Source organism: Cnephaeus nilssonii (genome assembly GCF_951640355.1).
Source record: "Cnephaeus nilssonii genome assembly, chromosome: 3".
Taxonomy (NCBI): domain Eukaryota; kingdom Metazoa; phylum Chordata; class Mammalia; order Chiroptera; family Vespertilionidae; genus Cnephaeus; species Cnephaeus nilssonii.
This window is the reverse complement of record NC_137074.1, coordinates 1,426,987-1,448,625: the sequence shown is the minus strand read 5'-3', so window position 1 is coordinate 1,448,625 and position 21,639 is coordinate 1,426,987. Positions and strand designations below refer to the sequence as shown.

General features: G+C 53.0%; 2 protein-coding genes across 2 annotated transcripts in view; both read left to right on the top strand.

Moving 5' to 3' along the window:
• Positions 1 to 6,856, top strand: part of PAXBP1 (PAX3 and PAX7 binding protein 1) — a 33,640-nt gene extending 26,784 nt beyond the window's left edge. The window contains exons 16-18 of the mRNA XM_079766742.1: positions 2,113 to 2,259; positions 3,699 to 3,853; positions 5,728 to 6,856. Coding sequence (XP_079622868.1) covers positions 2,113 to 2,259; positions 3,699 to 3,853; positions 5,728 to 5,851 — 426 coding nt within the window. The 3' untranslated portion in view covers positions 5,852 to 6,856. The remainder of the gene's footprint in view (positions 1 to 2,112; positions 2,260 to 3,698; positions 3,854 to 5,727) is intronic.
• A 5,819-nt stretch (positions 6,857 to 12,675) lies between these two features.
• SYNJ1 (synaptojanin 1) overlaps positions 12,676 to 21,639 on the top strand; it is a gene marked incomplete at its 5' end in the record, with an annotated part of 60,205 nt that continues 51,241 nt past the window's right edge. The window contains 2 exons of the mRNA XM_079766905.1: positions 12,676 to 12,868; positions 13,736 to 13,876. Coding sequence (XP_079623031.1) covers positions 12,676 to 12,868; positions 13,736 to 13,876 — 334 coding nt within the window. The remainder of the gene's footprint in view (positions 12,869 to 13,735; positions 13,877 to 21,639) is intronic.

Sequence of the window (21,639 nt, the reverse complement as noted above, 5' to 3'; positions counted from 1 at the left end):
CTAAGTCGTAGCCCATTCATTGTTTAGTGGATACACCACTTTCTTTGTTTTTTTATCCATGCCTCAGTTGAGGGATAGTTGGGCTGTTTCTGATTTGTGGTCATTAGAATAAAGCTGCCATAAGTGTTCACACACAGATTTCCTGGGAATCAGTTTTCATTTCACTTGGGCAAATACCCAGGCAAAGTTGTTTTCCAGACCAGCACTATGTTAGCGGTCCAGTTACTCCATTCTTCCTCGCTCTCACCACGCAGTGCACTTGCTACTGCCAGTGGTTTGGCCGGCTGTGCTCGAAGTCCTTCTGTTGGGGGGATAGTGCATCTCGTACGGGTTCGTTTGCAGCTCCCTAATGACTGGTGCTGCTGAGCATGTTTTCAAGTGCGTATTGGCCATCTCTGTGTGTAGTTTGGTGAAGTATCTGTTCAGACCTTTTGCCCATTTTTTAAAATTGGGTTTTCTTATTATTGAGCTTTGAGTTCTATATTCTAGTTATACTAGTAAGTCCTTTATCGAATAAAGGATTAGAAAGGGTTTTTCTTTTTTTCTGCAATCTGTGGCTTGTCTTCATTTTCTTTTTTTTTGTTGTTGTTGTTTTATTTTGTTGGGTTTTTTGTTTTTTTGGAGTTGTTGTGTGTTTTTTTAATCCTCACCTGAAGACATTTTTCCATTGCTGTTAGATAAAGTGGAAGGGAAGGGGGGAAGAGAAGGAGAGAGAGAGAATCGTCGATTGGTTGCCTCCCAAACATGCCCAGACTGGGTGGGAGAATTAAACTGCAACCCAGGTACATGCCCTCGACTGGGAATCAAACCTGATGTTCTAACCACCGAGCACACCAGCCAGGACTGTCTTCATTCTCTTAACACTGTGTAAATGTGCAGAAATTCTTAATTTTGACGAAGTCCAATTTATTGGTTTTTCCTGTTATGGTTTGTGCTTTCAGTGTTCCAGGAAGTATTTTCCTAACACAAGGCCACCAAGTTTTTCTCTATGGAACTTCTAGAAGTTCCCTCGCTTTAGGTTTCACATTTATATTTATTTCTTATGTAGAGTGTGAGGTCTGTTTGAAGTTCATTTGTTGTAGCACTGCTTTGAAAAGACTGGTCTTTACTGAATTGCTTTTCACCTTTGTGTGTGGGGGTCATAGAAGGGTTTTATAGCAAGAAGTGACACGAACACATTTTTGGAGATACTGGGTTGAAGCAGGAAGGATGGTAATGATGGAAACTGAAGTGAGTGTGACTGTGTGTTCACTGTGAGCCAAGCTCTGGGCCACTGTTATGCAGATTATCCTGCTGGGTCCTCATGGGCCCGTGACTGTGACTGTGACGGGCAGTGAGGCCGGTCTCCGGTGGGAGTGAGGGGGTCCAGCTCTGGCCAGGCTGGCTGTGCAGCAGCTTTTCTCAGCGGGGCCTGTGGGAGAAGGAACCCCTGATGCCCTCCGGCCTCCGGGGGAGGAGGAGTTCTCCTTCCGTTCGCATCTGGAATGGCACTAGCCGTGCACCATCCCTGGGAAAAGTAACCAGCCACGCCATCGCGTGCCCTGCTGGAGCCCTGCTGGGAAGGCTGACCAGGGCTCCTGCCACCGGAGTGACAGGAAGGAGGGGGGCCCAGCTGGGGGCGGCGCAGAGGGAGCTGAGAGAGACGGGTAGACGGTGCAGCTGGGGTCACACCGCCTTGAGGGAGCGCTCAAGAAGGACAGCCCAGCGGCTGCCACACCAGTTGGCTGGATGTGTTACTACTCACTGAGAGAGAGATGCTGGGAACGAGACATGGCGGCGGGTGAGGGGCTGCACTGGGTGATGGGGCTCGCAGATCACACGTGCTGAGCTGGAGGAGCTGGGGCTGTCCGGTGACCTCGCTCAGGCCGGCCTCCCGAGCCCTGGTAAACACAGTGTTGCAGTCAGAAAGGGTGACGCCTCGATTAATTAACAATTAAAATTGAAATGTTGGGTCCTTCTAGGAAGTATTTGGGCCTTTAAAAGTGCAGTTAGTACTCTTGCAAGACAAGGTTCACTGTATTCTAATGGTGTTTTATTTGACTAATAATTAATTTATTTTGTACCTAGTTGAATTGCTTGACATTGCCCTCACTATTTTTTTCTTCTTTCTAGCTCTTAGGGAATTTCCTTCAATGGTATGGCATTTTCTCCAATAAAACTCTTCAGGAGTTATCAATAGATGGCTTATTAAATAGATATATTCTCATGGCTTTTCAGAATTCAGAATATGGAGATGACAGCATAAAAAAAGCCCAAAACGTGAGTTAAATGACACATATTATCGTTTCCAAGGCACATACGTTAACATGAATTGTTTTCTTTGTTTGAAGAGAAATTTGAGATTTTACAAAAACCCCTTTGATTTTTGGACTTAGTGTGAGGTTGACCCAGGTAGTTCCAAACAAACTAACACAGCATTTTTTGCATAAAATGTGTATTGTTGTATATGGGTAATTTTTTAACAGTTGAATGAATGCTATTTTGAATGTTACTAAAGAAATAGTTCATTTCCTAACTTAAGATATAATTTTTTAATATTGCTTTTCCTACTTTATACAGGAGTTCCCTAATTTGTTCTTTTAAAAAATATTTTTTGAAACAGTCACAAAATTAAGGCGGATTTGCGAGGGGAGTTTTTCCCGGGACGGTGTGGGGTCTGTGTGAGGCCTTGCCGCAGGTGCTCTGTCTGCTGCCTGTGAGCATGGATGCTCTGCTCCGGGCTGCAGTGTAGCCTCCGCACCAGGAGCAGCTGCTGCTCACACCTCTGCCCCGCGGCCAGTGAGCAGTCACAGTGATGAGGGGAGGAAAGACGCCCCGGCCGCCTCTGGCATTGATCGTCTCGTCTCTCCGTCTCCTTTAATCTGGGGGACTCTTCAGTCTCGTCCTGGCCTTCGTCGCCTTGACGTTTTCTAAGATGATAGGCCAGTTCTTCTGCAGAATGTCCCTCAGTTTGGGTTTGTCGGATAATTTCCCATGAGATCCAGGTTCTGCCTCATTGCCAACAATTATCCCAGATTGCATCAGTGGCAGTCCCTTCGAGTGGACTTCTGTGGCCTTGTGACATGTCCTGTCATTTTGAGGGACACTGTCTTGCTTTCTGGCACATGATGCTCGGGCCCATCTGGGACTTGCTCAGCCCCAGCCCTGGGATCATCTCTCCAAGCATCCCTGGTTCTCTGTGGGGCTCGGGCCTCCTATCTACACGCGCCTGACTCCCTGGGAGGGCTGTCCTCTCCCAGGCGGGACTCGGCCGCCCTCGCCTGGGTGTGTGCTGCCGCTGTGTCCTCCTCACCTCTCGTAGGCTCTTGCGCTCGGTGCCCCCTGGGGGAGCTCCCTGTGGTGTGCTTATGCTGCACTTGTTTTTAAACCAAAAGCTGCTGATAAAGGAGCATTCCGATCACTCAGGGCTTCTGGAAGACTGGAGAGAGTAAATAAAGCCTTTGGTTATCAATGTTATGGCCCTAATGTACTTAAATATGGGGCCAGTCATTTGCCTTTTGCTTTGAGTACCTGACCTATGTGTTGAAGTAAAAACTCAGGTACATTAAGGAAAATGATATAGTTACTGTAGATTGAAAGAATATCCCTTCAAAGTTATTAGTTATATAAAGCCCAGTAGCAAGTCTTCTAGTTCGTTATCTAGACTCAGGTTTTAGACACTTCTGTGTATTCTATTTTGTTCTGCATCTCCTCCATAGGTAATCAGTTGTTTCCCCAAGCAATGGTTCGTGAATCTGAAAGGAGAGAGAACTATTTCTCAGCTAGAAAACTTCTGTCGATACCTCGTACACTTGGCCGATACACTTTATAGGAACAGCATCGGATGCTCTGATGTGGAAAAAAGAAATGCAAGGTAATTAGTTGTGATTATTTAATGAAATGGTGACCTCATCTTTACTTAATTGTTAGATTTAGTATTAGAAAATGGTTTAAGACATGCTTATATTTTACTTTAAACTGTACATTGACTTGGTCTTAGTAAACATTCCAAAAGTGTACATTATTTTCTGTTTCTGTGGTTGTACCTAATCTTTTTCAACAGGATATTTTATGAAGGCATAAAGAAAAGGTTTCTGTACCCCTAACACAGACCGAAGGTCATCACTCGAGAGTTTTGGGGAGCAGCTGACACATAATTTTTATCCAAGGTTGCAAGAAAGGGATAAATAAATTGTGACTTCTTTTTGTGGACATTGTTTTGGATATTCATGTACTTTTGGGATAAATATCTAAAAATAAAGAGTAAACAATAATTAGTATAATTTAAAAGATTTTTTAAAAATATATGTTTATATTGTACCATTAATCATACCCCTTTCACAAAACCTATTTTTTTCCTCATTCCTCTTCCATGTAAAAGAACCTTATTTTCCAAAGAGAAATTTTGCTATATTTTATGATAAAATTAAAAGCAAAGTAGGTGTGGCTCAGCTGGTTCAGTGTTGTCCCAGGTTTTGGGCTCAATCCCCATTTAGGGGGCATGCAAGAGGCAGCCAATCAATGTTTCTCTCTCCCTCCTTCCTCTCTCTAAAATCAATAAAAAATAAAAAATTTTTTAAGGCAAAGTAGGTAGTAAAGATTTTCATGTTAAAATTCTTTGGCAGGTAATTTTGCTTTATATCTTAATTCCATTTTGTGTGTTGGTGGTTATTAGCACTAATATTTCTTCTCACAGTGTTACATTTTCTTAGTGAATTCTGTCTACTTTTTAAAAATTGATTTCAGAGAGGAAGGGAGTGGGGGGAGAGCGATAGAAACATCAGTGATAAGAGAGAATCATGGATTAGCTGCCTCCTGCACACCCCCCACTGGGGATCAAGCCCAAAACCCAGGCATGTGTCCTGACCGGGAATGGAACCGTGACCTCCTGGTTCATGAGTCGACATTCAACCATTGAGCCAGCTGGTCGGGCTGTGTCACTGTTGACACTGTTTTGTCGGGTGAACTATCCCCAGGGTGGGCGTGTGCACAGAGCAGCTTTCTGCACCTGCTGGGCACAGTGCACGTCACTTGCGCTCCACGCCGGTGGCCGTTTCACAGACGTCCGTCCTCTGCTGAAGGGCACTTCCTTCGGTTCTGTAAAGAAGAGACAAGGCCAGTGGCACTGTGTGACCACTCGGAAGTGGTGCCGGCTAAGTGTTCAAACAGCCCACGGCAGAGCGCAGTTCCCGGGCCAGCAGCACCAGCCTCACCCGGGAGCTGAGTCAGAAATGCAGGGTCTCGGGCCCGCCCACCTGCTGAGTCAGCTCTGGGCGGGGCCGGGGACTGGTCCCCATCACTGGGTGTTTCTGCGTTTGCTAGAATGTGCGAGAAGGCAGAATGGCTTCCAGCCAGGATGCTGAGGAACCAGTGGGTTCCGGAGCCTGGGGATCGTGCTGGGTCTTGATGGGCGGTGCTGAGTGGACAAATGGCCCGGTTCCGGGGCTGATCTGAGAGAGCACGCTGTTGGGGGAGGAACAGGGCAGGGCCCTGGGCAATTGGGAAATAGATTGCTTCTTTTTCATTCTGGGCAGTAATGAAAATCCCTGATCTACGTGAAATTTCAGGGTGTGTTTTTTTAATGGGTAATTTAAATATGCTGTAGCTTGCTTATTTCTTTGTTTTCCTTAAAAATGTATTCTTGGAAAAACTGATTGTAAAACTTAAAAAAGGTCATAAAGTTAACAAATTTCCCTTTAGGGCTTTTGTACTAATTAATGGGATGCTACTACATTTTTTCTCTTTTAGGGAAAATATCAAACAGATAATCAAGCTCCTTGCAAGTGTCCACGCGCTGGATCACGCGGTGGCTGTCGCAGGCGAACACAATGTGAAGGAATTCAAGTCCTTGGTGGAAGGGAAGTCGGCCTGACACCGCACAGCCCCCTTGCTGTCGTACCATTCCTCGTGTACAGACTCTGTATATATGTAAAGTTTCTTACACTGTAAATAGCGATTCTTGTTTTAATACAAAGAACATTAATATCCAATACTGTGTCCTTAAATGCGGTTTCTTCAGAATGAAAGGAGTTGAGATTATTTCTAGGAAGTTTTATGAATGTTTTCCTTGTTGCCTGTCATACTTTGTTTACAGAAGTATTTTATATGGTTATTCCAATTAACCCTCTCAGCTAATTGTTCTCTGTAAACAATGTGTGCAGTGTAAATTGTGTAATTAATGCATATATATATTTATACCACCATGAGTTACTTTCACTGGAAACTTGTGGTGTTTTTCTACAGAGTAAGCCTTTTAACAGCAGGAAGTTATTCCGGAGCAGATTGTCTGGGAAGTCACTGTTGCACAAAGGGCTGGCAGTGCTCAGGGTCCGCCCTGTGGGTAGCAGCGCGGTGGCTGCTGTGCTGCCTCCCGTTGAGGTCGGTGTGGCTTGATCCCTGGGCGGCGGTGAGCTCCTCCCGCATCGGCACTGTGTCGAACTTGGGCTTCATGGAACTCAACATGCAACGTAGGGTTTTCAAAAGAATGTGGAAGTTTAATTCTTAAAAATAATAGACCCACAACCCAACTGCATGGTTTTGGGCTGACTATCCTGGCTCATTCATGGTTTTACTCCCTAAGCAGCTTACAAATACATGCATTTGAATTTGGTATCTGTCATTTTAAATCCCACATATGTGAGTTATATATGCAATAAATAATACGCCTTGCTGGTTTGCCACACACCCAGCCAACTGAATATCCATGGTCTTCTATACTGTTTATACGCGGTGTAAATACCCAGGGGACTTGTTTCAAAGTTCATGCTTTCTGATTCTGTGATTTTCAAAAGAGGAACTTTTTAGAAATTAAGGACTCTTGTTTGATAATGATATATGTAATTAAGCTTTAGCCAAGCATTAAATTAATTTTCACTTATGTCCTTTGTTGTATTTGTTGGGAACTAATTTCAGTTGGAGCATTTCAGGTGAGTTACTGTAGGGAGACTGTTAGCACGTGTGCCCCAGGTCAACTCGGATACTAAGTAGGACAGTGCCACCTACTCACTGCTCGGTGACGTTTGTATTTCCTGCGGGGGCACGGCTGACACCCGCATGTTTTTTGGCTCTGCCCTAGTGGGTGCTGAAAAGAAGGACAACGAGATCAGCGTCCGTGGCAGAAGATGGAGAGGATGTGTGTAGATGACGGGCACATCATGGTGCCTGACATCTGTCTCCCACCCCACAGCCTGAGGACGCTCCTCGGGCTGCTCGAGGCGCCCTTGCCCGCCGGGAACACTGGGCACGCGGTCCTGGGACACGCCGCTCTCCTGGCGTCAGCACTGGCCTGAGCACCGCGCCAGGGCCTTGGCGGGAGCGGTTCGCGCCCAGAACGCGTGGTTCTCCCAGCCCAGCTCCGTCTGTTCCTGAACTAGCCGAGCGCCTTTCTCACGCAGGGAGCTGTCAGACGGTCGGAGGGCGACATCCTCACAAAGCCCAGGTCCCGCCTCCAGTTTCTTCCTTCGGAGCAGTCTTCTGGTTCACTTCCAAACAGGTACCGAAGGCTTCTGGAAAGGAAAACTCTTACTGTGACGGTGTAAGCCTCGGTCAGTCAGACTCCGGTTGTACCAGGTGATGGTGCCCCTCGCTGCCCCTGTGGATGCCACGGTCCAGGGGCTGCACCCGCGGCTCTGCTGAGGGCTGTGCGGCCAGCTGGGCGTCCCGGTGATGTCCTGGGAGAACCCGTTCCCCAGCGTGCTCGTCCCGTCGGGGGAGCAGTCGCCGGGGTGGCATTGGGTGTACAAGGGCTTTAGACAAACTCGGTTTGGAAAAGGAGAGGGAGCTGGAGGAGGCCGGGCCAGCCGGAGGCGCGGTGAGGGTGGCCGTGGGAAGGAGAGGGAAGGAGTTGGACGCTCAGACGTGGGTGTGGGTCTGAGGAAGTTGCAGTAAGGCCGACGGAGCCCCCGCCCCAGAGCACCCCCTCGGCACCCCCGCACAGTCACTGGGGAGAAGAGCGACCGGGGACACCTGAGGGCACGGCTGCGTCCTCACCGGCTTGTGATCAGGAAAAGGAGCTGCTCGTCACGCCCGGGCCCCGTGCACCCTGCCCGCAGCGATACAGTCCCCGGAACTGGCCAAAATGCTCGCGTTCTAAAGCAAGTACCTCCCTCCTGAGGGTATACTAAAGGGTAGAATTCCCTCATTCTTCAAAAGCCGGGTTTACTGAAGCATCAGTTATAACGGCGAAGTCTCAGTTATCTAACATTCAAGCAGATTTGACAAATCCCTAGTTCTAAGGGCCACCTTTTCCCTGGCCGGTGTGGCTCGGAGTGTCGTTCCTGTGCACCGAAAGGTGGCGGATTTGATTCCCGGTCGGGGTGCTTGCAGGAGGTGGCAGCCCATCAATGTTTCGCTCCTTCTCTCAAATCAATTTTTAAAATGCTAATTCCCTTGAAACCATGAAGCCCTCCTAAATAAAAGCGGTCCAGGTTGGGGAGCTGCAGACTGCAGCTAAGACTGTAAGTTGCTACTAGTAGTGGTTCTGGGTTACAGGAACTCTCCTGGTCAAGGACGTTGCATTCCGGTCTCCGTTGAAGTAAATGAGGGTGAGAGCCATTTCTCCCTGAGTGAGAGCAGCGATGTAATGTGTGACTGATGAGAGCCTCCCACTCCAACGGGCTGAAACCCTGTGGGGGTTGTCCTCCAGAGCTGAAACTCTGCACGCTGGGTGCCCACCACGGCGGGCAGGCTGGAAGGTATTCTAGGGTTGGTCCTGATGGGCAGCACTTGGCCTGCTCAGACCTCTGGGCCCTGGCAGCCTGTGCTGGCCTTCCCCTGGCCCTGTCGGCCCTAACTCCAGCACAGGCGTGCAGGTTAGAATCACCCAGCTGGGCTGGCGTGGCTCAGCGGTTGAGAGTTGACCTGTGAACCAGGAGGTCATGGTTGGATTCCCGGTCAGGGCACATGCCCGGGTTGTGGGCTCCATCCCCAGTGTAGGATGTGTAGGAGGCAGCTGATCAATGATTTTCATCATTGATGTTTCTATCTCTCAAGTCAATTATTTATATATATACTAGAGGCCCAGTGCATGATTGAATCATGCACGTGTAGGGTCCCCTACACGCTTTTGCTTTTCGCGGTGGAGCTGGGTGCCTGTCCACTGGTGCCGGAGCAGACAGGCACCCAGCTCCCCCACTTTTGATGGTCCGCGGCCGCTGAGGGGGCTACCCTGCTGTTGAGAGGCGCTGAGGGGGGCTGCCGCGGACACCTGGCTACCCTGCCGTTGAGAGGCGCAGCTGGGTGTCTGCGGCAGGCCCCCTCAGTGGCTGCGGATCTGGCCGTTGAGAGGCACAGGGGGTGGGAGTCCCGCCCCCTGCGCCTCTCAACAGCAGGGTAGCCCCCCTCAGTGGCAGCGGATCCGTGCCTCTCAATGGCCGGATAGGCCACCCCGAGTCCCGCCCCCCAGCCTCCCGCCGCCCAATCGTGGGCGTAGCGGAGTGATGGTAATTTACATGTTACTCTATTATTAGATAGGATAATTTTTTATTGAGTTCAGAGAGGAAGGGAGAGGGAGAGACAGGGAGAAACATCAATGATGAGAATCATTGATTGGCTGCCTCCTGCACGCCCCCCACTAGGGATTGAGCCCACAACCCCGGCATGTGCCCTTGACCGGAATCGAACCTGGGACCTTTCAGTCTGCAGGCCGGTGCTCTATCCACTGAGCCAAACCGGCCAGGGCAATACATGTTTTTAAAAAATAGAATCATCCAGCACCACAATGGCTAGCACAGCCTTTCTCAGAGGACTTACTGTGGTCCAGTTAAAAAAAGATCTGTTGGAACATAGACCTTCTATCCTCTACTTGATTCAAAGCACATGGTACACTACAGGATTTGACATCCTATAGAAGCTATTTTAAGCTGCTTTACAGAAACACTTGGACCACAGAAGCTTCCCTTATGCATGTGACCTTCGATGTCCAAGTTCCAGAGGCGCCCGCTGGGCGAAGGCGCCCCTCCTGCAGTTCCAACAAGGAGCCTCCCTCCGTGCGCTGACAGGCCCCCGCGGAGCCCACACAAACGGCAGCGCTCGCCCGTGTAACCGAAAAAAGCTGGAATGGTCATCGGGTCAGACTGTTCATATTCTCCAGTTTGCCAGACATCCTCTAGCATTTTAGATGAGAAAATGCAGGCTGTACGGAAAAGGTAAACAGCAAACATCTGCCAAAATTCAGTCTGGTGACATAGTTGTTTTTATGTCACTGTTTGGGATAATCATTAGTAATTCCTAAATTATTAATCCTAGCTGTAGTTTACTGGGGACAGACTATTCGATTGGGCTATTTTTGACTTATAGAAATGGCAATTTCATGTTTCAAACTGATAGAATTTGCCCGTAGGAGAAATAATTTGGTCAAAACTCAACATCTGTAAGTCAGGTGTTTGCTTTCAATTCCTTGAGGCTGTTGAAGCTGGTATCTGTACCCCCTGCCTGGTATCAGCCCATCTCCATCGGCCCTCGGAGCCTCGCCCAGAAGTGTGGGTGCGCCGCTTAACTGCATTCCGTCAGCCCACCCCAAAGACATTCTTCGGATTGGGTGACCATTTGTCCCGCTGTTTTCAAGCGTTACAATGCACAAGGAAGTATAAACGGGAAAAGGGCACAAGAAAAGAGAAGAAATGACGTTTGTGAAAGTCACTAGTAAAAGTGGCCCTTGTGTTTTCCAACCTAGGGCATGTGCTTACTTTATGACTAAACGGATCAGTTTTGAAAGGATCTGGAAAAGCCGTGAGCTTCTACTGTCCATTCTAGGAATAAGAGCCCTGCTTTACCACACACTCACACTCACACACACACACTCTCACACACACACACTCACACACACACACACTCATACACACACATTTACCACACACACAGACACACACACACACACTCATACACACACACACACACACACTCTCACACACACATTTTAATTTGAACAAATAAGAAAATTCCATCCTCACCCACTCCCTTGTAGTTTTCTCTGGAAAATGCAATCTCCAACCGAAAAGGATTCTCTTGGAAGGAAAGAACCGCCCTCAGGGCCAGTAGATTATCTTGATCTGAGTGTAATTCAGGCTGCTGTCAGCGGCCACTACAAGGAGCAAATAGTTTTCCTAAAGAAATCGTGTTAGGGTTTGGCCGGTGAGTGGCGCTGTGAAAGAATGCACAACTGAGGGAGGAGAGAGATGCCGAGAGAAAGTGTGTTTTCCTTTCCCCCAAGGGAAAGGGCTGGAGCGTTGCTAATTAACACCTGGCGGGGAACAAACACTGGCCTGCTCTTTTAAAGGGCGCCGGCTGCTGTTGCTAGGTGACAAGGAAGGGAGGGGGCGTGGGTCTGAGATAGTCGGGGCGGTGTCTTATCAGTATCTGCCCACGCCCGTCAGACCAGCTCGGAGGGACAGTTATGACCAGTTCTAAGAGGCTTGTTGGAAGAGGAGGAGGGAAGGGAACTTTTACTAACTGGAGGCTCCTTGGTGTGAATTACCCCCGAGTTGTGAAAATTGTCCCTGGGGGGGGGGCGGGGGGTGCAAGAATGCAGCCTTGAGAGTGGCTGCTGTCCTCCTGCAGTTTGAACGGAGGGGCTGTTTGAACCAGGGGCGCCAACAAGCTGGGGATGCCCCGGTGCCTCTGAAGATGGGGAGGGCCGCAGCCAGGAGAGGGCCTCCCGGTCCTCACGCTCACAGCACCGAGTGAGCGGCCCTCCTTCTCGGAACGAAGGCCGCGCGTGTGCGCACCGCCTGGGCAAGAGGCGGCCTCTGTCCTAACGAGTGACACCTTCCTAATCAGGACCCTGGAACCTGGGTGGGGCCGGCTTCTCCAAAACGGGTGAAAGACGATAAGTGGGGCCACGTGGCCGGGCCTGGAGGGAAACGATTCTGTGTGCTGGGCGGAATTTAAATTCTGCTTGCGCTGCTGCAAGGGAAGCTCGAAGGGGAAGAAGAAAGAGCAACTGCCAGGGAAACCCTCCCCCCGGGTGCTGGGTTTGAGGTTTTCCATTCCTGTTGGGGGTGCTGGTTTTGACTTCATTTCCATATTTAGATCTGTGAGGAGGAAGCAGTGAAAAGCCCTCAGGACGTCGCCCTTAGCCGGGGAGCTGAGAAAGGGGGGCGCGATGGGAGGGAGGGTGGCCTTTAGGTACCGGGTTCCACAGCCAGAGCGGCCGGCCACTCAGTGCCAATGACGGCCGCCGGGGCCTCGGGGCCCTGCGGGGGTGCCATCCGGGTCACCAGCGGACGGCTTTCCTGGGGCGCTCCCGACCGCCCCTGAGCCCCCCAAGTTCCAAAGCGGCGCTGCTGCTGCTTCCTCCCGCCCCCGGACGCTCAGCGACACCATGGACAGCTCTCCAGGCGCCGCCCCGCGCCCGCGGCCGCCTCGCCGCCCCCTCGCCCGGGTGCCGCGGGGGCGACACGGGGGGTCCTGGCACCTCGCGGCGCACGTGTCCGCACCCATCCCGCAAGGCTCTCCCCGGAGGCCCCGGGAGCTCGCGCGCGGGCTGGGGAGGCCGACTGCCCGGCACCCCGGGCGGCGGGACCTGCCGCTGCGGTCGGGGACCCCGCCGAGCGACTCCCGCTGCGCGCGGAGGCGGCTCCCAGCACCGCCCCCCGCCCCGCAGCAGGGCGCCCCGAGTGGGCGTGGCCTTCCCGACGCCCGCCCCCGCCCGAGGATGGCCCCGCCCCCGCCCGAGGATGGCCCCGCCCCCACGGCGCAATGCGGAAGCGCTGGGTCTGCTGGACCGGAAGTGACGCTTCCGGCGGCGGCGGCGGCCCGGGCGGCGGGCGGAGGCGGCGGGGAGCCGGGGGCGGAGGCGAGGCCGGCGGGCGGCAGAGGCACGTCCTGACCCACGGCGGCCGGGCCGCGGGCGGCTCTCCCGGAGGCGGTGTCCGCGGTGCCAGCGGCGGCGGTGAGGGCGCGGGGGGCGGGGGGCGGCGGGCGGCTGGGGGCGCCGCCGGCGGGTGTGGTGACAGCGCCGTCAGCCCCGCGGGACGGACGCGGGTTCGGGCGCCGTGGACGCCCGGCTGCTCGGCGCCTCGGGCCGCGGGTCCAGGACCGCGAGGAGCCGGTCAGGTCTGCGCCCGCGTCGTGGCTTCCCGCCCGCAGCCCGCAGCCCGCAGCCGGCGGCCTGGGCCGGGGTCGCCGCCCGGGGAGCGCTGCGGGCGGGTCCCCTCCCCCTCCCCCTCCCGCCCGGGGAGTGCGGCCTCCGTCCGGCCTCCCGTCTGGGCCGGGGCTGGTTCCAGCTTCCGAACCGGTCCCTCCCCGCGGCGGCAGCCCCGGAGCGGGACGCTGTGAGCGGCTCCGGCGGGGACAGGCCGGTCCTGCCGCCGGGCATGGCGCCCGGGGCCCCGCTCCTGCTCTTTGGTGCCTGAGCGACGCCTTCCCGGTGGACAAGCCCTGCTCTCCGCTTTGCCCCCGCGGAGGGGCCGTCTGGGCGCCGGCAGCCCGGCGGCGGGGAGGGGGGACCGGCGGGGGGGACGGCTCCAGGGAGGGGGCGACCGGCGGGATGGTGCCGGCGGCGGGGAGGGGGCGACCGGCCGGGGGGGACCGGCTGCGGGGGAAGAGGAACAGGCTGCGGGGGAACCGGCTGCGGGGGAGGGGGCGACCGGGGAGGGAGGACCGGCTGCGGCGGGGGGCGGGAGGGGCGGCTGCGGGTAAGGGGAACCGGCTGCGGGGGAGGGGGGCCGGCTCCGTGGGGAGGAGACCGGCTGCGGGGTGGGGGGACCGGCTGCGGGGTGGAGGGACCGGCGCCACCTCCGCTCTGCTCGCTCCACAGGCCGCCCCGCGGACAGGATGGCGTTCAGCAAGGGCTTCCGCGTCCACCACAAGCTGGACCCCCCGCCCTTCAGCCTCATGGTGGAGACCCGGCAGCGCGAGGAGTGCCTCCTGTTCGAGTCCGGGGCGGTGGCCGTGCTCTGTGAGTCCGCGGGGCTGGGCTGGGCTTCCGGGGGTCCTTCAGGCCCGGCCCGGCCTCGGGGAGACCCCCCCCCCCCGCCCCATCCCTTCTCCCAGGAGGCTCTTCTGTCTTAGACTTCCATTTCCTCCTCCCCTGCGGCGGGGTCCGGGTGGGGTGATGCAGGTCCTGGTCACAGGTGTTTGCTTCAGTGGGTGCTGCTGCTGCTGCTCTGGGAGTGAGTCTTCCCTTCGGAGAAACGCGGCTGCCGTGTGTGCCGCACCCCCACCCCCACCCTCACCCCCACCCCCATCCCCATCCCCACCCTCACCCCCACCCCCACCCTCACCCCCACCCCCATCCCCATCCCCACCCTCACCCCCACCCCCACCCTCACCCCCACCCCCATCCCCATCCCCACCCCCACCCTCACCCCCATCCCCATCCCCACCCCCATCCCCATCCCCACCCCCACCCTCACCCCCATCCCCATCCCCACCCCCATCCCCACCCCCACCCCCATCCCCATCCCCATCCCCATCCCCGAAGGGAATGGCTTGCCTCACATTTTTCCTGTGCCGGACACAAGTTCTTACAGCTCAGTTGCAGTCAGGAACTGTTCAGACTGTTTACTTAGTATTTTTGGAGTGTCTTATGGTGAGGACCTTACTACATTTTCATTTAGAGAATTGTAAGCTCTTTTTAAAATTTCATGTGGAACCACGTCATGTAAAAGCTATTTGCTAGGCTCTCTTAAGGAAAAGGACCGCCGTGTCCCCCGTAAACAGTAGTAGGTTCGGCTCTGGCCGGTGGCTCCGGTGGTTGGAGCATGGTCCCTGCACCAAAGGGTTTCTTTGGGTTGGATTCCCCGTCAGAGAACAGACCTGGGTTGCAGGTTTGATCCCCCACTGGGGGGCGTACAGGAGGCAGCCAGTTGATACTTCTCTTACATGGATGTTTCTTTCTCTCTCTCTCTCTCTCTCTCTCTCTCTCCCCCCCCTCCTCTCTAAAAATCAATTAAAAATATTCTTGGGTGAGGATTTTTTTTAAAAAGTAGATTAATATGTTTTGGGTTATTTTGTGGGCAAATGCATGAAATTAAAAATAAAAATATTAATTTGAATATTGTCTTTCTTAATACAAGATTTTGGCAAATAAGTTCAGTTTGGGGTTATTTGAAATGTGATTGTGTTTTTAAGAGTGTTCTAGTGATAACTGCTTATCCTTTATTATGTTTTTGCTACGTAGAGACATATAGCAGGAAGGGGCTCTGTGTTCTAAGAAACAAGTAACAATATGGGTTATTCTCAGTCAGTACGGGCTTACCTTACTCAAATTGTTTTTTATACTTAAACACACCAAACTTAACTTGCTATAATATTAATTTGCATAGCATATTTTTTCCTACTACAAGTATAATTATACTGATGAATTCTTAATTAAAAATATTTGGGGGAAATGTTCGGCTTAGCTGCATGTGAAACATTTTTTAGCGGCTTGTGTTTTTGATGGCATTACCTGATTTTCTAATTTGTCTAAGTTCAAATGTTTCTTTAATTGTCGTACTGGTAATGACAGGGATCCAGATGTTCAGCTCCTAGGTGCGCTTTACCTGTGGTTATCAGGGTTATTCTGTTTCCCTCCCAGGTCAGGGAGCCTAAGGGTAGCCATACTTCCAAACCTCCAGCCGCCCTCTTTTTGCCAAAAAATTATTTAAAACAAAATCCCCAACCATCCATTTGGCATTGATATTCTAAGGAGAAAGGATATAAAAATACTATCCTAATTATTTATTAATTCTACTTCCTGTATTAGATTTAGACTACGTAAGTAATTCTTTCAGGAGGAAAAAATAAAGCTTGAATATTGCCTCTCTGTAAAGCTAGCATAAATGGATGTATAATCTCTTGGGTATGTTCTGTTTTCCTATTATAAACTTTTAATGTTTAAGAGCTAACAGACCTTTTTATAAGTCACTTGACTTAGAAAGTTAACTTGCCATGGAGTCTGGAGCGCTGCCAGGTTTGTGTTGCGCTCTGGAGCTCCCTTTACAAACCCCACGTTCTAAAACGCCTGCTGTGTTCCGGGCACGTGCTCCGAGCTCAGCCAGCCCGGCCCCAAAGCTCAGTGCGTCCTGCATATTCACCTGCCAGGAGAATCTCCTAACACCTTTTTACATTAAACAGGAGCATAACCCCCTTTCCTGTAAGAGTACGGTCAAACTCCTCACCCGTTAAACAAGGCCCTCCCTCCCGTTTGTCCCTGCTGATGTCCTTTAAGGAAATGCTGGTGTTTCCTCGTGCTTTCCCGGGGTGCCAGGCTGCTGCCAGCGCCATCCTGCTGCTCCTGGCTCCGCCCGCTTCCTGACTGCGAGGATGCCCTCTCCACCTTCCAGTGCGGCCTCTTCATCCTTCCCGAGGCCCTGCCCCCACCCCTCCTGCTCACCCTTGAACTTGGCCTGTACCCCGAGATGACCACTTTTACCGGTACATGCTGGTATTTTTCTTGAAGGTAGACGGTGACGGGGACGCTGGCAGGAATCGGTCTTCATGTCCCCAAAGCTGTGCGTTCTGGAGGCTCCCGTTGCCCTGGCTTTAATGAGTGACGCTGAGGAAATTCGATATCGTGGGCAATAGCTACTGGCAGTCACTGCATTTTCTTGGGTCATGCCAGAGACACCCGCGTGAAATGTTACCTTTCATATCACTAGCACATGTCAGAAATGGGGTGTCGGTGGGAACACACTGAGCATCACCTCAGATCGGGATCCTCTTCGGGCCAAGTGTCCTCTAATGCAGCCCTGGCCTCTGTCTTCATTTGGCCGGGTCCCAGCGTAAATGAGTCATGCAGCTCAGATGGGATCAGTGGGCCTGGGGTGTACATTACACTCACCTGGGCCGGCTTCCCAAGTCCCGGGGCCTGGGTTCCAGCCCCCCCCCCCCCCCCCCCCCCAATTCTGAGAGAATTGGGTTGGGATGATAATTTATTTAAAAATATTTTTATTGACTTTAGGGAGAGGTAGAAACATCAGTTGGCAGCCCCCTGTCCGCCCCCTACTGGGGATTGAGCCTGAAAACCTGGCATGTGCCCTGACTGGGAGTGGAACCGTGACCTCCTGGTTCATGGGCCCACACTCAGCCCTGAGCCACACGGGCCGGGTGGGATGACAGTTTCTGAGCATAGTTTACACAGGCCTTTCTATGACAGATAACAGGACAGACAACTTTAGATTGCAAATTTTATTGAAAATAATCATGTTTCCAGAATTACAGCGCATTTGTTGTTGTTACGGGGCCAATGATGAGCTTTCTTGAGCCCACAGCTTGAACACAGCGCTCTCAGTGCGGCGCCGGCTCGCCACATGGAGCGTGGGCGGGCGTCTGTGTGGGTGCGGCTCCCGGAGGAAAGGCCGTGTCTGGGAAATCGTGTACCCCCGGCGTCAGTACTGTTCACTCATACCTGCAGAATGCATGGTGAGGCAAGAAGTGGCACAGGGAACAAGACGAACCTAAACTAGACAACAGAGTTGACAGACATGCAATATTCTCTATATTCTTTGCCCAGTTGGTGTGGCTCAGTGGTTGAGCATCGACCTTTGAACCAGGTGGTCACCGTTCGATTCCCAGTCAAGGGCACATGCCCAGGTTGCAGGCTCGACCCCAGTGTGGGGCGTGCAGGAGGCAGCCAATCAATTATTATCTCTCATCATTGATGTTTTTCTCTCTCCCTCTCTCTTTCTCTCTGAAATTAATAATAAACTAGAGGCCCAGTGCACAAAATTTGTGCACTGGAGGGGTGGGGTTCCTCAGCCCAGCCTGTGCCCTCTCATAGTCCAGGAGCCCTCGGGGGTGTCAGGCAGTCAGACATCCTTAGAGCTGCTATGGAGGCCGGAGAGGCTCCTGCCACCGCTGCTGCGCTTGCCACCCGTGAGCCCGACTTCTGGCTGAGCGGCGCTCCCCCTGTGGGAGCGCACTGACCACCAGGGGGCAACTCCTGCATTGAGCGTCTGCCCCCTGGTTGTCAGTGTGCATCATAGCAACTAACTGGTCATTCCGCCGTCAGGCCGAAACCAGCTCTCCGACATCCCCCGAGGGGTTCCGGATTGCTAGAGGGTGCAGGCCAGGCCAAGGCACCCCACCGGTGCCGGGGAGGGACACAGGAGGTTGGCCAGCCGGGGAGGGACTGCGGGAGGGCTCCAGGGCATGTCCGGCCCATCTTGCTCAGTCCCAGTCAGCTGGACCCCAGTAGCAAGCTAACCTACCGGTCAGAGCATCTGCCCCCTGGTGGTCAGTGCACGTCATAGCGAGCCGTTGAGTGGCCTTAGCATATTATTAGCATACTAGAGGCCCAGTGCACGAAATTCGTGCACGGAGGGGGGTTGTCCCACAGCCCAGCCTGTACCCGCTCCAATATGGGACCCCTCTCACAATCCAGGACTGCTGGCTCCCAACTGTTTGCCTGCCTGCCTTCCTGATTGCCCCTAACCACTTCTGCCTGCCAGCCTGATCACCCCCTAAACCACTCTGCTGCCAGCCTGTTTGCCTCCAACTTCCCTCCTCTGCTGGCCTAGTCACCCCTAACTGCCCTCTCCTGCAGGGTTGATCACCTCCAACTGCCCTCGCTTGCAGGCTTGGTCCCTCTCAACTGCCCTCCCTTGCAGGCCGGGTGCCTCCCAACTGCCCCCTTCTGCTGGCCATCTTCTGGTGGCCATCTTGTGTCCACATGGGGGCAGGATCTTTGACCACATGGGGGCAGCTATATTGTGTGTTTCAGTGATGATCAATCTGCATATTACTCTTTTATTAGATAGGCTAGAGGCCTGGTACAGGGGTGGGGGCCAGCTGGTTTGCCCTGAAGGGCGTCCTGGATCAGGTGGGGTTTCCCTTGGGGTGTGGGGCGGCCTGAGTGAGGGGCCTGTGGTGGTTTGCAGGCTGGCCATGCCCCCTGGCGACCCAAGCAGAGGCCCTGGTATCTGGAATTTATTTTCCTTCTACAATTGAAACTTTGTAGCCTGGAGCGGAGCCAAGCCTGGGGCTCCCTCCGAGGCCGGCAGGCAGCCATTTCTGTTGGGGTTATAATTGAAACTTTGTTGCCTTAAGCGGGTGGGCCCAGCCAGGGTGTGCGGAAAGCTTTGCTTCTCCTGTTGCTGGCTGCAACCCTGGCCTGCTCTCTCAAGCTCCATTCTGCTGCCATTTGTTTGAATTTATTTACCTTCTATAATTGAAACTTTGTAGCTTGAGTGGAGGCTTAGGCCTGGCTAGGAAAGGCGGAAAGCTTGGCTTCCTCTGTTACCTAGGAAACCTTGCTCTCTGTGGCTGTAGCCATCTTGGTTTGGGTTAATTTGCATACTTGCTCTGATTCGATGGTGGGCGTGGCTTATGGACTTGGCTTGTGGGTGTGTCAGAGGTATGGTCAATTTGCATATTTGTCTATTATTAGAAAGGATTACACTTTGGTTGAATAGCCGACCGAACACTTAGCATATTAGGCTTTTATTATATAGGATATGTGTGGCGGTAGAGCACTGGACAGCTTCTCAAACCTTAGAATCAGATTGGACAGTGCCACCTCATTTCCTGTTTCACATTGATTTTTTTAAAATTGATTTCAGAGAGGAAGGGAGAGGGAGAGATAGAAACATTAATGCTGAGAGACCAGGACCTGGTTTATAGGTCGATGCTCATCGGGATCTGCATTGATGTTTATCCCAGCAAACCCAGCCTCAGAAAGATACGATGTCAGTAAGGACTGCACTGCAATCTAGTGTTGAAACTGAACTAACTGTGGAATATCTCCATGTTCCCTCCAATTTAAAACATCCACCGGCCAGTAGAGGGCGTGCAGGAGGCAGCTGATGGATGTTTCTCTGTCATCATTGTTTCTGCCTCCCTAGCCCTCTCCCTTCCTCTCTGTCATCATTGTTTCTATCTCTCTATCCCTCTCCCTTCCTCTCTGTCATCATTGTTTCTACCTCCCTATCCCTCTCCCTTCCTCTCTGTCATCATTGTTCCTACCTCCCTATCCCTCTCCCTTCCTCTCTGTCATCATTGTTTCTACCTCCCTATCCCTCTCCCTTCCTCTCTGTCATCATTGTTTCTACCTCCCTGTCCCTCTCCCTTCCTCTCTGTCATCATTGTTCCTACCTCCCTATCCCTCTCCCTTCCTCTCTGAAAACACCCGCAGCGTCCTGGCCGGGCGGTCAGTTGGTTGGAGCGTTGTCTCCATTTGTGAAAAGGTTGCAGGTTCAATCCCCAGTTGGGGCACTTAAGGGAGACAACTGATCAATGTTTCTCATCGGTTTCTCTCTCTCTCTCTCTCTCCCTCCCCACCCCCCCATATATCCTTGGGTGAGGAATATAAAATGAAATATCCCGCAGGTCTGCTGGGCGTTGGTCGAAGTGTCCCAGAGCATCTCAGCGTACATGTGGAGATGTGGCATGAGACATGTGTCATTTAATTCTGTGGGTTGTGCTTTGCCCCACACCACAGACGTGGACCCTGAGGCTTGGAGAAATGAAACGATGGCTCCGACGGCGTAGTCTTTCCGTTCGGCTTTCCCCACCGTGATTCTTGTTTGTGCTGTTGTGAGGGCGGCGGTGGTTGTTTGGGGAGTTAGGGGGTGGACGGGGAAAGAAAGGGGTGCTAGTGGAAGACTGAAGTTAGGCGTGCAAAGGGCAGCGTGTTCTGAGGAGGAGGCGTGCTCCTGCCACGGACTAGGAATACAGTGGAGGGAGGCAGGGCTTGGCTTAGGGTGGGCCGTTGAAGACCGAGTTCCTCTGGTGGCCCAGTTCAATGTCGGCTGCTAGACTTCTGTGTGACTGTCGTGGGTGGTGACAAGCAGTGAGCATAGCTGTTCCTTTCTGTTTGGTTGCCAAATGCCGCCGGTCTTCACGCTCGCCCTTTGGATACGGGGCAGTGTCCTGTCTCTTGTAAGAAAAACGTTCAGGCTGAGAGAAGACGTGGCTGTGAATAGGTGCCTTTCCTGCCCAGAAATGTGGAATGGAGGTTGTGTGTCACTGTGATGGAGCTGCAAACATGCACTCTCCCGTTCCGGCCTGGGTGGCAGGGCCCGCCAACAGGACTGGGGCCAGCTGGTGCTCCCCAAGGGCTTTCCCTTCGGACCCTCATTTTGCCCGAACAGAAGGCGAAGGCACCGTTTCTCTCACTGAGCAGTAAAACCCCGTCATGAGACTGTCTTACATGGTTGAAGGTCTAGCAGATGTCCTAAATGTCCTGCCCGGGACCGTAACAGGATGTTGGCTTCTGACCATGATGTCACCGTAACTGAATTTACCTTCCCACCGTGAGTAACAGCAGACGGAACAAACCCAGGCACGCTGCTCCCGAGAGAAGGGGGGCCAGCGAGGTGGGCCTTGGGGAGCCTTGGGGTCGTGCCAGCTCCTCGCTTCAGACCTGCTCTTCGTCCCGTCTTCCTTCCCTCCTGGATTGCACTCCACCCCAAACAACCTAAGCATCGTCTGCGCGCTTCCTCCCGCATCACCCTCACTGCAGCCTCCTAGCTGCACGCACCCCCTGCTGCTCTGTCCCAGCCAGTCCGGGGGGCCCTTTCGTGAGCCATTGTGCTCGCCTTCTTACCTGGTCTCCTGCTCCCCCCCCCTCCGCCCCCCCACGCTCCCGTCTCTAAAAACACAAGTTGGTCATATTGTCCCCTCGCTTCACACCCCTCAGCGGTTGGCACTGGACTTAGAACCCAGCGCTCCTGGGTTTCTGTGCTCCAGCCACACGGACCGTCCGGTGCTGACTGCCGAGTGCTGTCTGGTCTCAGG